Source organism: Castanea sativa, chromosome 9 (assembly GCF_040712315.1).
Source record: "Castanea sativa cultivar Marrone di Chiusa Pesio chromosome 9, ASM4071231v1".
Taxonomy (NCBI): domain Eukaryota; kingdom Viridiplantae; phylum Streptophyta; class Magnoliopsida; order Fagales; family Fagaceae; genus Castanea; species Castanea sativa.
The window spans coordinates 38,434,251-38,450,331 of NC_134021.1; the positions used below are offsets into that span (position 1 = coordinate 38,434,251).

At 37.2% G+C, this 16,081-nt stretch overlaps 1 protein-coding gene across 1 annotated transcript; it reads left to right on the plus strand.

The window, feature by feature from the left end:
- Nucleotides 1–14,578: 14,578 nt before the first annotated feature.
- On the plus strand, nucleotides 14,579–15,604 carry LOC142609178 (uncharacterized). Its single transcript, XM_075780792.1, has 2 exons — nucleotides 14,579–14,983; nucleotides 15,287–15,604. The coding sequence occupies exons 1-2, from the start codon at nucleotides 14,579–14,581 to the stop codon at nucleotides 15,602–15,604; spliced, it is 723 nt and encodes a 240-aa protein (XP_075636907.1).
- The last annotated feature ends 477 nt before the right edge of the window (nucleotides 15,605–16,081 follow it).

Below are 16,081 nucleotides of genomic sequence, written 5' to 3' on the forward strand. Positions count from 1 at the left end.
AACAAGTTGAACCTTTTTCTTGTTTATGGGCTTGGTGTTAAGTTTGATATGGGCTTTACAAATAAACTCAAATCTTACTAAGTCTTTAATTAATTGGGAGTTGAGGCTACTTATCCAAACCAAATGGGCTTGATAATGTACTTATTTAATTTTTTGAGCTCAAGAGCTTGATATTTGGCACAAACTCAGGTCTACTAATGTATCAAGCTGAACCAAGACGATTTTAAGCTTTTAAACTTTTTAACAAGCTCAAATTCATATATTACTTGTAGGCTTAGTTTGAGCTCAACTTGAGCTTGAATATTTTACATTTGCTATCTAGTTGAGCTTGAAGATTTACCACTTGACAAAGCTTAGCTCGTTTATAGCTCTAAACCCACATAACAAAAATATTTACACCACCATGAGCACCTCCCTCTCACTGACAACCATGCATCTTGCCACCATGGCCCATCAAAAATATTAGGGTTCTGGTCATATTTTTCATGTTTTGGCATATCCTTTGACAAAATGTACTTTACTTGTATTTGGGTAGTTCTAAGTGGATTCTAGAATATCATGAAGAATGTCTCTTTGCTATATCAAGTGGTATTATTGGAGATGAATGCTCAAGTAGTGTGAAACATTATTACTTGTTTAGACCCCCAATTTTAAACAAATGGCTAGGTTGCTTTTACCCTACTTAACTAAGGGTGGAATAAGAGTAAGTGTAACGCAATATGGCCGGAACTACTCTATAGCATATGCAAATACAAGAAACAATAAATGTAAAGCATAAAGAGCAAGGGAAGAGAGATGCAAATACAAGATAACACCGAGATGTGTAATTAAAGAGGAAACCAAAGTATTCAGCGAAAAACCTCTCTACGGCCCTCCAATCTGAATTGATCTGCTAGTGAATAAGTTGGAGTACAAGGATATTAAAAAGACACTCCAAGCCTAATCTACCCAATGTAGTTGAACCTTCCAAGTTCCAACTACCAACGGACTTCATTGAGCCATGTGTTCACTAGTTATTCGGATCTCACAATTAGCTCCAAATTGCATCCGCCAATCTATGGCTTCTTCCAATACTTCTCACATACACCAAAACTTCTCTCAACACTTAAATTGGGTGATGTAAGTGTTTAGGCTAAGAACCTCTCAAGGATTTATAATTAGAGAGGTAGGAGTATAGGAAAATTAAGAGAGTTTGTGTAGATGATTGTGAGTTTACAATCTTTAACTCTCAAGTGTATTGCTAGGGTTTTCTCTCTGATGGTCTCTTTACAATTTTGTTAGTAATGTGGGCTTATATAGTGTGTGTAAAGAAATAAGGAAAGCACTCTTTAAAATCATCTAGGCAGAGAGTTTCGCGGGTCACTCATGAGTTGGCCAAGTTGCAAAGTGACTCGCGAAAACTAGCTTGACATAAGTCTTTTAAGCTTCTAGCATGTGCTTCTCACGTGGCCTTTTGTAGGTTGTCTACTTGCGAGCAAGTCACTAAATTCATTATTTTCACTTCACAAAACTCTCACACTCAACCCTTACATTATATCCCACAAACATATAGGGAAATGAGTACACAAGATACAATCAAATTCAGCATGGAATTAAAGCCAACGAAAACATAGTTGTAAATCACAACTTTACTGAAGACATGAAGGCTACACAAAAATAAAAGTGAAGAAAAGTTGAATTTGCAAGTACCGATACCTCATCGATACCTATCAATTTATTGAGATTTAATGAAGCTCGATACATGTCTTGATACCTCTCGATCTATTGAGCTATATGGGAATTTAGAATATGACCTACAACGTTTGGATTCTAATTAGCTATTGTTTATGGGTTTGTATAATCCTGATAGGAATAGGAGAGCAAAGGGTATGTGAAAACCTAACAGGAATAGTAAAGCCCATTTAAAAGGCCCATTAAACTCTTATTTAAATAAGATGGTAGAGAAAGAAAACCTTAATCTTAGAAAGCTATATAATGTTTTTTATTTTTTATTGAAGCCTATCCTCCATCTTTTGAACCTATGAGTTCAGAAAACAGAAGAAATAGATCTTGCTGAAACTCTTGTGCACCTTTGGGTTCCGTACAAAGCTAAGTCTCTGGCACCAATAATTGAAGATCAGAGGCAAAACTCACTCGCACCTAAATCTAAAACTTGTGAAGAACATGTACCATATATACTTGTAACCTGAAACACTTGCATTTAAAAAATAAATTCATTAAGTTTGAGACCAGTAGAAATCAAGGCATGTATATAGAACAAGCACAATGCGATCAAGTATACCAATTGAAATTTAAGAATAAAGCATAGCTTGATCAAACATGAACAATCATTAAGAAATGACTACAATGAAAATTTATCGAGTAAATGAACATTTGGACGTGCAAGTAATTAAGTACAATGCAAAAACTAATTGCATGTCCAACAAGCATATGCTGCAAAAAGAAACTAAAGCAAGAAGTCAATAGATATACTAAATGCATCATAAGGGTTATAAAAACCAAGTACAATAGTGCTAAAGTAAACAGAGTTTTTAAACTAAGGTACTGAAAGCTTGTAAAAAGCAAGGTAAATAAAAACTACAAAAGACGGTTAGAAGCAGTTAGAACTTCTATCTTGTGTGGCTATGTGTTAGCTTCCTTTTTATGCCCACTATGCTCCCCTTTTCCATATGCTCTCCCCCTTACTATATGCTTAACTAGATATATACACAACAAAAGTTTTCTCCCCCCTTTTGGCACGAATAGCTAAAGTCCGATTCATGTTTACGCTGAATTTGATCCAACTGCATCTTAAGGCTAGTCAAGCAAAGTTGAATTTGATTGTTGTGAGCGTACATGATAGTGGATATTCTTGAAATGCGGTCCTTTAACCATATACATCATCCGATCTAACTGAGGAATAAATGATTGAGATGAAGGATGGGTCTGAGAAGGCTAAGGCTTTGAAGATAGAGGAGATGATGCTTCAACTTTAGGCTGTTAGGAGGAGCTCAGAGTAGCAGAGCATTTTCATAATAGGGAATGCAAGAGAAAGTTTTTTTAATTCACTCTTTGGATATTTATAGGCACTCTTCTTTGACCTTTTTGCAGAGGAGTGAATCTTTCTGCTCTTTAAAGATTGCATGGAAATTGGGCCTTGACGAGGCAGAATTGTTTCATTCTTGGGAGGACGAATCCCCTTGAGGAGCAGAATCTTCATGATGAGACTGCAGAATGGAAGACAAGTCCTAGAAGTTGATTTGCTTGCCATCCTTCCCAAAATCTGGAAAATGTGAGCACAAATTTCATTTTGAGTGCCATTTATAAGGTCACAAAAGAATCTTGCGCGACCAAGATTGATGAAACCTGTGTTGCACAATGGGTACATATTTGAGTACATGATCAATGCAAGGGTCTTGACTTCAAGAGAAAACCTTTTGGTGCCAATGGATGTACCCATTGAAGAAATTTCAAGGCTAACTCCTTGAGTTTCATGAATGGGATCAAGCAGTCCAAATCTGTCATCATATGGAGATAAATCAACACTCCCTAAGTGGTTTATCTGAAGAATTTTGGCCAAATAGCTCGGTGTGACAATGAAGTCCTTCCTCCAAACCTAACAATTGATTTCAGTACCAGTGAACCAAGCATTTGAGTAGAATTCTTTGATTAGCTCCTCAATAGGTTCATTAAAATCCCAAACAAATTACCCCAATCTTTATCAGCAAAGCTTCTTGGGATAAAGGTTGATCTCAATGTGTCAAACCTCACCGTCCTTTCTACCGTAGATGGTGCATTCTTGAAGAGATTGTTGAAGTATTGGAAGTCCAACAAAGTCTTAAACCTCCTACTAGTAAATGCTACAGATGCTTTTCGAGTCCTTTTTTGACACCAAAGAAGATGTGAGATCGATTATAGGTTCTTTTCCATGAGAAGACCTTTGGGACATTTGCAAGATGACCACACAACACAAAGCATACACAATGGCAACAAACTTGATCAAATGTAGGTTAGTACAAAAATCAAGCATAAACTCTAAAAACAAAGTTAAAAGAGCATAAACAAGAGCACAGGGACATGTTATAGATGCTAGAAGGTCTAAATAGACTAAAAGCATGAAATAATGCATGACATGTCAAGTGTGATAGAGTTTGTGCATCAAAAGTGAGTGTGCAATGCATGAAAAATGGCATGAACAAGCATAAAAGGGCAAAGTGTTTAAAACTCACAAACAATGATGGAAACGTGTTACTTAAGAGTAAGTATGGTAAACCCCAAAATTTGGTACTCAACGGAGTCCAAACGAGTGCAAAAATGTCATAAGGGCATTTTATCTAACACCTAATATGTATAAACTAACCCTAGATGATGAAAAAGCCTGAACATGTGAAAATACACCTTAATACAAGTTCAAAAGGCCACAAGGGGTCAACATGATCATCAACAACACAAATGGGGCTAGGCCTAATTTACAAAATTGAGTGCATGAAATAAGTTTTTCCCAACCCCTATTGAAAATAAACTCAACCCTAGGTTTTAAGGAATCTAAGACATAATCTAAGGATTTGAAAGATGAAACAATTTAGAAATTACCTTAGAGTAGTCCAAGAAATGAAATCCAATTGAAAATGAGTTTTGAAGGTTTTTTATTGATTTCAGGAGAGGGAGTCGCGAGGAGTAAAAAGACAAAGTTTTTGAAAATTGACATTTTGAGCCCTTTAAAAATTGTCTTTTTGCACACTTTGTGAGTTACTGACTTGGGAGCCAGTCGCGAAACACTCGTGAATGGTGCAAAGGCACAGGACAAGATTTCGCAAGTCAGGTCTTAGGTGCGAAATAGTCGCAAATGAGTCGCGATACTCTCTGCTTAATTTTGTGAAGAAACTGAAATTTCCTCATTTCAACTCACGACTTGGATGGGACATCATCTACTTGCGAATTGAGTTGCAAAAATGCCAAACAACAAGTTTTTTCAACACAAAAATTTTTGCTTCTTGGGAAAAAATTTCAAAACAAGAGTGACAAAAATCAACTCCAAAAATAAATATAACACTCAAAAATCTTTTTGGTTTGATCAATGAGCAATTGAGCATACACAAATCACATTTAAATACGTAAAATCACACAAATAAAATAGATATTCATTGAACATTAGACTTGTGTGTTGTGTGTGTGAATCAAGTATGAGTTAGTCCATAGCCTAGCATGAAGCTTCAATGATCAATTCAATGAAGCCATATGCAAATAGCACGAAGTTGAGAGACCTATCTCACTAATATAAATGAACATATATGACTCCCCCCCAAAGTGTTTACATTGATTGAAAGCTTTTCATTTTGCTTCCATTTTTCATACTTTTTGATCAATACATCTCAATTTTTGAGCATCGATGCCATGAAATTTTTTATATTTCTTTGACGGATAAGCCTTTTTCTTTGGCATCATACATTTTGAATACATTTCTCCAACTTTTCTAGTCTAACTAGTTTTCGAATCGACTCTTTTTCAGCTCTTTCTCTTTTTAGAGAATGACGTTTGAAGATCTTTTTGACAGAAAAAATAAATGTGAGGAGATATATAAGATCACATTCTATGCATGTATCAAGATCAATCAAGACTATTGGCTAGACATTAATGACAAGCTTGAAGATCTATTTACAACAATCAAACATAGGCATCTAGATTTCACTCACATTCAATATGTGCATACATAACAAGCTAAGCTTTTAAATACATTACGCATTAGAGTGAAGGTACTAGGCCAAACTCAATATGTGATATGACACAACACAAGCGATCAAACTTTTTGGATTTTATATTTTTTATGTGATTTTGAATTTTTTACTCACACAAAACAAAAGTAATAAAGTAAGATCAACAACAAAAGAGCTTTTAAATAAAAATCAATCAAAGGAAACATGCTAGAGAGGTAGTATGACAACTAAAAAAATGCACACAAGAGCATGCATGAAACTATGTCCCTAAAACATTGGAACTATTAATGCATGGACATGGTAGAGAAATCATGCGTGAGTACCCTTCTTCACCCACACCGCATGGGTGTTTTGGGTGAGATCCTTAATAGGTGGGGTACGTCCAATATAACACTCCAACCTTGGGGTGAAGCTAGCTAGGCAAGTTGAAATTCTGTTAAGCATCTCTATGACATTCCCAATGAGTTATCCTTCATTATCTCCCTTGGCTTGCTTCCTCTTAGTTTCCTGTTTTCAATTTCTTGAGCGATTTGAAGATCGGCTCTTTTGAGAGCATGAAGTTTGAAGCAATTAGGTCTAGTGTGACCACAAATGCCACAATGATGGCAAAAATGTTTCACTTGAGGTCCTCTTTGATTCTTAGGCAGTGACTTCCCTTTTGCCTTAGATTTAGCCTCAACGACCTCGTTCTCAAGGTTTGGACTCTCAAATTTTGGCTTCTCAACGACCTTTTTCAACACGAACTTCATCTCCCTTTTTGGTTCTGCATTTGAGCTTCCTTCATTGGTGTAACCCAATTTGGTCTTGTCTGAAAAGGACTTTTGGGATGTTAGGAAGTTGCTAAGCTTCTTGGTTGTGATGCGCTCAACCTTTGCATTTTCTTGAATCACTTCTGGTTCAAGAAATTTGATTTTAGAATAAGCATTCAACAATTCCTCTTTCAAATTCTCAAATTCACACTTAGCATCTTTGAGTTGAATAAGAGTGGATTTGTGGTCTTCCTTGATTCTCTTCATCTTCTTAACTGCACTCTTTGCTACTTTGGCAAACTTGCCATAACTCTCAAGCAATGCATCATAAACAACTTAAAGCTTCCTATCACCTTCATTAAGGTATTCTTCCTCATCATCACTAGCTTCACTGTCTTCAACATCGGTATGCTCACCGAGTTCCTCATTCAACTCTTCTAATTCTTATTTTGAGTCTGTTGAGGTAATTGCCATAAAAGTAGAATAATTTCCATCACCAGCACAACTATCTTTCGAATCTGAACTAGAGCTTTTGGAATCACTAAGGGAGGTGGTTAATGCCTTGCCCTTCCATCTCAAATAATTTGGGCACTCCTTTTTCAAATGACCATGCTCGTTGCATTCATAGCAAACGATTCCTTAAGATGGTGATGACTCTTTGGCATCCTTCTTCTTGAAATCTTTCTTGTCATTCTTGAAGGATGAAGATTTCCCCTTGTCAAACTACTTCCCATTATTCTTCATTTTTAGAAATTTCTGGATTTACTTTGCAAGGTAAGCCATCTCTTTCTCAACATCATCCTCATTCGGGGACTCATCAACTCTCTCATTTATGGTCTTGAGAGCAGTAGACTTGCTATGATTATGAGATAGCAACCTAACCTCATAAGCTTGGAGTGAACCAACAAGCTCTTGAATGTTAATGGCATCCAAGTCTTTGCTCTCCTCAATGGCGGTGACTTTGGCCTTGAAGCTTTTGGGTAGAGACCTTAGGACCTTCCTCATAACTTTGGTGTCCTCTATCTTCTCTCCAAGATCAAGCTTGGCATTGACAATCTCATTGAGTCTACATAAAATGAGTCAAACAACTCATCCCCACTCATCTTCACTTCCTCAAATCAAGTAGTGAGAATTTGTAGCTTTTTGTTGACCTTCTTGGTACCCTTATAGGTAGTCTCAAGGATCTTCCATGCTTCTTGGGTGGTCTTCACATGAGATATCCTGTGAAATTCTTCAGTAGAAAAACCATAGAAAATAGCATTAATAGCTTTACTATTAGCATTGGCCAAAGCAATGGCGGCCTTATCCCATGACCTTGGGTTTGTTTGGCCTAACCTAACCAATCTCGATGGAGTCCCATACACTCTCATTGATAGCACATAAGAAAACACGAATACCTAAATATGTGTACCCGCTCTGATAAGGGATTGAGTTCAATCCATCTCAAGTAATCAAATCTAAATATGTGTACCCGCTTTGATACCAAATGAAAGATCAAATAGTGTGAAACACTATTGCTTGTTTAGACCCCCCCAATTTTAAAGAAAGGACTAGATTGCTTTTACCCTACTTAACTAAGTGCAAAATAAGAGTAATTGTAATGTCACAATGTCGAAAGTACTCTATAGCATATGCAAATACAATAAACAATAAATGTAAAGTATAAAGAGTAAAGGAAGAGAGATGCAAACACAAGATAATACCGAGATGTGTTATCAAAGAGGAAATCGAAGTACTTGGCGAAAAACCTCTCCACGACCCTCCAAGCCGAATCGATCCACTAGAGAATAAAGTAGGAGTATAAGAATATACAAAAAAACCCTCCAAGCCTAATCTACCCAATGTAGTTGAACCCTCCAAGTTCTAACTACCAACGGACTTCACTGAGCCATGTCTTCACTAGTTATTCGGATCCCACAATTAGCTCCAAATTGCATTCGCCAATCTATGGCTTCTTCCAATGCTTCCCACACACACCAAAACTTCTCTCAAGAATTTGTAATTGGAGAGGTAGGAGTAGAGGAAAACTAAGAGAATTTGTGTAGACGATTGTGGGTTTAAAATATCTAACTCTCAAGTGTATTTATAGGGTTTTCTCTCTGATGGTCTCCTTACAATTTTGTGGGTAATGTGGGCTTATATAATATATGTAAAGAAATAAGGAAAGTACTCTTTAAGCTTAGCATAAGTCTTTCCAGCTTCCAGCATGTACTTCTCACGTGGCCTTTCGAGGGTCGTCTACTCGCGAGCCAATGCGAGCAAGTCGCAAACTTCACTGTCTTCACAATTCTTCACAAAACTTTCACACTCAACCCTTATATTAAATCCCACAAACATATAGGGAAATCATTGAACAAGATACAATCAAATTTGACACAGAGTTAAATCTAACAAAATAATAGTTGTAAATCACAACTTTACAAAAGACATGAAGACTGCACAAAGAAACAAGTGAAGAAAAGTTGAATTTGCAGGTCCCGATACCTCATCGATACCTGTCGATCTATCAAGATTTAATGAAGCTCGATACATGTCTTGATATCTCTCGATCTATTGAGCTATATAGGAATTCAGAATATAACCTACAACGTTTGGATTCTAATTGGCTATTGTTTATGGGTTTATATAATCCTAATAGGAATAGGAGAGCATAGGGTATGTGAAAACCTAGCAGGAATAGGAGAGCCCATTTAAAAGGCCCATTAAACTCCTAGTTAAATAAGGTGGTAAGAAAACCCTAACCCTAGAAAGCTTCAGAATGTTTTTTTAATATTATTTAATATTATTTTTTTATTGAAGCCTAGCCTCCATCTTTTGAACCTATGAGTTCTGAAAACAGAAGAAAGAGATTGTGTTGCGAGTCTTGTGCACCTTTGAGTTCTGTACAAAGCTAAGTATCTGGCACCAAGAAATGAAGATCTTATTAGTGTTTCTATGTAAAGTTGTTGCAAATCAACTACAACAATCAAAAGGGTTGCTGTGGAGTAAGCCGCGTATTGATATTCATGCAAAGAAATTAGTCACATACTAGGATCCATGCAAAGGGAAGAAGTCTATACAAAATCAAGGCCATTTGGGGATTGGCGTAAGAATTCAATTGTAGGTTAGTATTTTGAGATAGTCTAGGTTTGGGGTAAGATTTCTTGTACTTGTAATCTCTTGATTTTGATTAGTGATTTGTAGGAGTGGTGACTTGAAAATTGCCCAGTGGAATTTTTGCCTTGTGAGAGGTTTTCTTTATTAGTCAGCAAATTACTGTGTCAAATTTACTTTTCGTTGCACTCTAGTTTATTTGTTGATCTGTTCATGCCTCAACGATATTGCATGTAATTTAACTTAATTAATCAACTTGGGTAATTGAATTAATTAACTGGGGTTAATCTCTAACCCAACAGAAAAAACCATTCTACCACAATCAAAAAACTCAAAAACCTCAAATCACCAACAAACCATTCATCAACAACTGCATATCAAGAACCACAGCAACTAAAAGAACCATTCTATCTATATCTAAGAATCACTACAACATGATCCATCAACAGCCCACACCATTTGCACCAATGTCACCGCCAACAAGGTAAATGCGGTGACCAATGATCGCTTGAGAGAAGGCGAAAGAGGAAAGTAGAATTCAAACCAGTTACAATCAAGCCTGTCTTTTAAGCAACCATGAACATATATATTGTTAGGTACAATAAATTGGATGTAGGCAACCTATGATAAAAAAGAGTTAAACTTTGTAATGTTTTTTAGGCGTTTTTTTTTTTTGCTGAATATTTTTTTACTCGTATTTGTGAGTCAAAGATGAAGACCCAAGATTTGTTGAAGAAAAGTAAGTTTTCGGAATCTTGATTCCTACTTGTAACAAGCTTGGCCGATTGAGATTTAATCCCAACTTCTTCTTGATTGATCCAGAATCGAATAATCAAATTTTGACCTGACGCATTTTTATTGAGTCCACTGTACATGTGGGTTTATGTAACTCTAATTGGAGTGTCTATATAAGAACCCACTAAGTGCAACTTTTACATAGGTTGTAAATGTAGAAACTCTTAGTTTTTCAAAGAGAAAACCATAGCCCCCATCTATTCATCCCGTGAGTTCATAAGCATATAAAAAACCATCTTCCATAGTGTTGTTGTTGCTATAGTGCAAATCTAGTTTGAAGTCATAAAACCATCCCAGGGTTTTTTATGGAGAACAAATCTTCATTTGGGTACTTGAAGTTGTGAATTGTTGGTTCATGTTTAACGAAGTCCGCTATAGAAGAGTTTATGGATTTGAAGTTGCGTTAGGTAACCTCAATAAATACTATAGGTTGTAGCAAGCTAGAATAAGATTATTCTATTCCTAAAACCTCATTTCTATAAGTGGATTTGTTTTAACTTTAGGGGAAGGTTAAGTCATCATAGTGGTTTTTACTATGGGACAGTTGTTCCATTGATTTTTGCATGTGTAACTATATGTTGTTTCAAATGGTATATGTTTCTTTGTGGTAATTGAAAGCTTGGATTTGTGTGAAAACACAAGAGATTGTTTAGACCCCAATTTTAAAATTAGGGCTAGATTGCTTTTACTCTAACTTATCTAAGTGCAGAACAAGAGTAAATGAAGTGCAATCACCGGATCTACTCTAGTGCATACACATGAATAATAAAACAATAAAAGTAAAGCACAAGAGTGAGGGAAGAGAGATGTAAACACAAGATGAACCAAGACGTGTTATCGAAGTGGAAACCGAAGAACTCAACGAAAAACCTCTCTGCGACCCTCTAAGTCGAAATCGATCCACTAGAGAATAAAGTTGGAGTACATGAATAACAAAAGACCCTCCAAGCCTAGTCTACCCAATGTATTTGAGTCCTTCAAGCTCTTGCTACCAACGGACTTCTCAAAGTCATGTCTTCTTTAGCTTTTTGGATCCTGCAATACGCCCGATTGCATCCGCCAAGCCTCACCGGCTTCTTTTGGCAAATCCTCAAAGCTTTCCAAGCTCCAAAACACTCTCTACACTCTGAATAGGTGTGGGTTGTGTTTGGGTACAAATCTCCTCTTAAGGTATAATAATGGGAGAGGGAAGGAGAAGAGGCTGCAATGATTTCTCACTAAGGATGAGTAGCTCTCTCTTTAAAAGATGGGTGTGTTGTGTTGTAAAAAACCTATCTGTGCTTTTTCTCTTTGAATGGCCTCTTGTATATTTGTGGGTAATGAGGGTATATATAGTATGGGTGAAGGGTAAGAAAGTCACACTTAAAATCCTCCAGGTAGACTGTGCTTCTCACATGGCTTTTTTGCTGGTAGGCTTCTTGCGAGCTTCTCGTGATTTTCTCGCAAAATGCACTTGTTCATCCAATACATGCTCAATTCTTCACCAACTTAATACTAAACCCAATACAATAAAATCCCACATAGAATACAAGGTTAACATGATTGAACATAATTACAATCAAATTTGGTATGAAATTAAAGCCAATACAAAATAGTTGTATATAACAACTTTACAATAATTAACATGATAATTAATTGTATTTATTATTGATTAGTTTAACAAGTTCATTATTTCCACTGTAAAATTAATTGGGGTCTAGAAGTTCCCTAACATATATATATTTTGTTTTGTGATGTGGGGAGAGTAGACATTTGTATCCAAACCCTTTTTTTGTAGTCAACCCAAACCTAGATCTTGAAGTAAAGAAGAGAAAAAGTTAAGAGTTTTGTTGTTCCTGTTGTTTTGGTTTTTTCTAATTCTTGATTTTCTTAATATGAGATTTAAATTCCTATTTAAATCTCATGTAAGGGCGCGATTTGAGTCCTAAGCCCAAGAGGTAACAGGATAAAGGCCCAAAGAGTCCAACATAATGAATTTGTAGAGAATGGGCTAAAAACTAGGCTTTAATGAATTAAACAATGCTCACAATGGACTAAAGATGATAAGAAAGCAAAGAAAAATAAGCTTTATGCAAAGAAATCCTTTCTCAGCAAAGTCCGAGAAGAACAGTTATTGAATATATTTCTTTTAGACTTGATTACAATTTTAGTTCTTGTTGCTATAGTGTTTTTCCTATAGATTCTCCGATAGATCCTTTGTAAAGGAGGTCTTTCTTCCTTATATTCTCCTATTTTTCTTCATCTCCACCCTCCACGTGTAGGTCAAGTTGCTAGCCTTGATTCTTGTCCCATTAGCACCTTCCTATAGTCTTTGGGAATAGCTGTAGGCTGAATATCACTGTTCAGGTATCACATCCACATTAATGCGGCTAGAGGGTTAGCTGCAGAACCTTAAATGCGGTGGTAGCAGTTTTTTCTTAGATATTTCTTAGCTTTCCTTTATCCTATTCCCTCCTGATATTTATCCTTATCAGTAGAATCGTCCAGAGTATTGCTCTTAATGGCAGATCAGAACTTTTGACCTCTGCTTTGCTTAGCCGAGGATGCTTCTCTCCTCGAACTACCTTCCCGAACCTTCATGGCCAGAATTCCTCCATAATTCATTGGTTTGTACTTCTTCGCTAACATCTACATGTCGTCGGACCAAGCCCACGGCTCAATATACATTCATGGGCCTTTCATCCCCACATCTCATATTTAAAAAAAAAAAGAAAAAAGAAGAAGCTATTTTTAGGTTCCAGTTCTGAAACTGTTTGGGAGATAATATTGGGGAAGAACAATAAGAGTTTGTTCATCATGTTAATATGAGAAAATGATAAAAAGAAATATATTTTTAATTTATTTCATTAGATTTTAGGTTTTATTTCAAAATTTTTAAGTTTATTAATTACAAAAAATAGTCAAATTCACTTGCCGTGTTTTAATTGTATCAATTAGCACATATGGTAGGCATAGGTGTCACTTAATGAACAAATCAATACGACCATATATGGAAGGCTGTCAATCAAAACAAATCTTAGCGTTAAGGGAGCTGATCGAAATTTTTGAATGTCAAAGAAAAAAATCAAAATGACTCAAGGTTTAGGAGTATATTTTACTCTTTATTCAGTAAAACAATCCTACCTCGAGTGGAAATGCTTGCAACTAATAATGAGGAAGCTTGGTTTCCATGAGAAGTGGATTCATCTTGTCATGAGCTGTGTGTCTTCGGTAACATATGCGGTGAGGGTCAACGGGGTTCCCTTCGGGCATTTTTCACCTACACGTGGGTTGCGTCAAGGGGACCCTTTGTCACCCTACTTGTTTATTATTGTTGCTGAAGGTCTGTCTGCATTACTACATAAAGCCGTCCGAGAAAAGAAGCTGAAGGGTGTGGCGGCTTCGGCAAAAGGTCTAAGAATATCGCATTTATTTTTTGCCAACGATAGCCTTATTTTTGGAAGGGCCACTACAATGGAGTGTACTAAGATCCAAAGAATACTCAAAGTTTACGAGACATCATCTGGACAAAAACTGAATCGGAGCAAGACATCGATGTTTTTCAGCCCTAACATGGAAGTGAGCATGAAGGAGTCACTTAGAGCCATGTTCAGTGCAAAGGTTATTCGAACGTATGAGTCATACCTTGGGCTCCCATCATTGGTGGGCAAGTGAAAAAGAAATACGTTTGCTCAGCTGAAACAACGGGTAGATAAGGTTTCGGGATGGAAAGAAAAACTGCTTTCTAATGCTGGGAAGGAAGTTTTGATCAAGGTCGTGGCTCAAGTGGTTCCATCGTTCACCATGAGTTGCTTTAAACTTCCCAATAAACTGTGCGAGGAGCTGACAGGTATGGTGAGACAATTTTGGTGGGGACAAGTGAAAGATGAAAAGAAACTAGCTTGGATGAGCTGGGAGAAGATGTGTTCACCCAAGGAGAGAGGTGGAATGGGGTTCAGGGATCTCAAAATGTTCAACCTTGCTCTCTTAGCAAAGCAAGGGTGGAGGCTACAGACAAACTCATCCTCACTGTTTTACCGGGTATATAAAGCCAAGTATTTCCCCAACTGTGATTTTGTGGATGCAGAGCTGGGTGGACAACCTTCTTACGCTTGTAGAAGTATTCATGCAGCTTAAGCAACTGTAAGAAGAGGTTTGAGGTGGCAGGTGGGTAACGGGGAAAATATCAGAATATGGGGAGATAAATGGCTTCCTACACCAAGCACTTATAAAGTAGTTACACGTAAGGGAGGAAACTCACAGGTAACAATGGTACGTGATCTCATAGATGCTGAGAGCAAAGAATGGAAAGTCGATGTGGTGCGTCAGAACTTCTTATCTCAGGACGTGGAGGCAATTTTAAGTATTCCATTGTGTGTTAATGGAGCTTGGGATAAGTTAGTTTTGGCTGAGAATAAAAATGGGAGGTTCTCGGTAAAAAGTGCATACAAGGTGGTTATGGAGGATGGCTTGTTTGGTGGAAGATCGAGCTACTCAAGCCAATCTGAGTTGAGGAAGGTCAAGAAAGGCTTATGGGGAATGAACGTTCCTAACAAAGTGAAACACTTTGCATGGAAAGCTTGTAGGAATATTTTGGCCATAAAAGAAAATTTGCGTAAGAGAAAAATCACGTCCAATGATATTTGTGATTGTTGTGGGACCCATATTGAGACTGTGAGTCATCTTTTTTGGTTTTGTGAACATGCCAAAACTATTTGGGCTTCTACTAAAATAACCATACCTTTCAAGGTGATTCCAGCATGGGACTTAATGAAGGTCTTGTGTCAGGCACAATAGTGGAGTGTCTCTTTGCCGGGTTTGGTGGAGCGAACTGTAATGGTTTGTTGGGGAATATGGAGAAATCGGAATGAGTTACATCATGGAGGTAAGGGTAGGACTGGTAGAGCTGTTGTTCAAGGCGCTTTAATGTTTCTGGAGGAATATTAGAGAGCAAATGAGAGTTCCGATGCTGTGTAGGAAAGGACGACTTTGCCAGAAAAGTGGAACCCACTGGCACAAGGCTGCTATAAGGTCAATGTTGATGGCGCCATGTTCAATAAACGGAAGCAAACAGGTATAGGCGTGGTCATTAGAGATGATGTAGGGGAGGTGATCGCCGCGATGAGCAAAAGGATGGCTGTTCCATTAGGTGCGCTGGAGACGGAAGCGAAGGCGATGGAGACCGCAGTTTGTTTTGCTGTAGATGTAGGAATTAGGGACGTGATTTTTGAAGGAGACTCGCTTCTGATCTACAACGCACTCCATGATTTGGGTTTGTCGCCGGCGGCCATCTAGAATATTGTTGCCGGTATTCTTCGACAAGCCTAGTGTTTCAGAACGTTTGCCTTCTCGCATATTAAAAGGCAGGGGAATGTCCCAGCCCATGTATTGGCCCAACATGCCTGTAACGTTGATAATTATGAAACTTGGCTGGAGGAATGTTCCAGCCAAATTGCATCTGCGTGTGCTCAGGATGTACGCGTTTCTCTTGTTTCTGAATAAATGGTATTTGATTTTCCTATTAAAAAAAAAAAAAAAAAAAAAACAATCCTACCTCAGTTAGAAAAGGATAAGGCTAGAATTGTTCCTATAAATATCATGTCTTGTACAATGATTACATTTTGGACACTAATTCAACATTTTTTTTTTCTCAAAAAGAAAAATAAAATTATTGCTCTCTTTCATCACATCATGTTTACAATTTCATGTCCTTTGTGGTTTTCGCGTCTTCCTTTAGTTTTTGTCAATATTACATGCATGATATTTGAGTTG

What these genes read in the sequence shown, in the direction of transcription:
- LOC142609178 (XM_075780792.1), top strand. Translation starts at nt 14,579, where the DNA reads ATGGTACGTGATCTCATAGATGCTGAGAGCAAAGAATGGAAAGTCGAT. An exon ending in GTGGGACCCATATTGAGACT is followed by an intron (nt 14,984 to 15,286) that starts GTGAGTCATCTT and finishes GATGCTGTGTAG; the next exon opens with GAAAGGACGACTTTGCCAGA.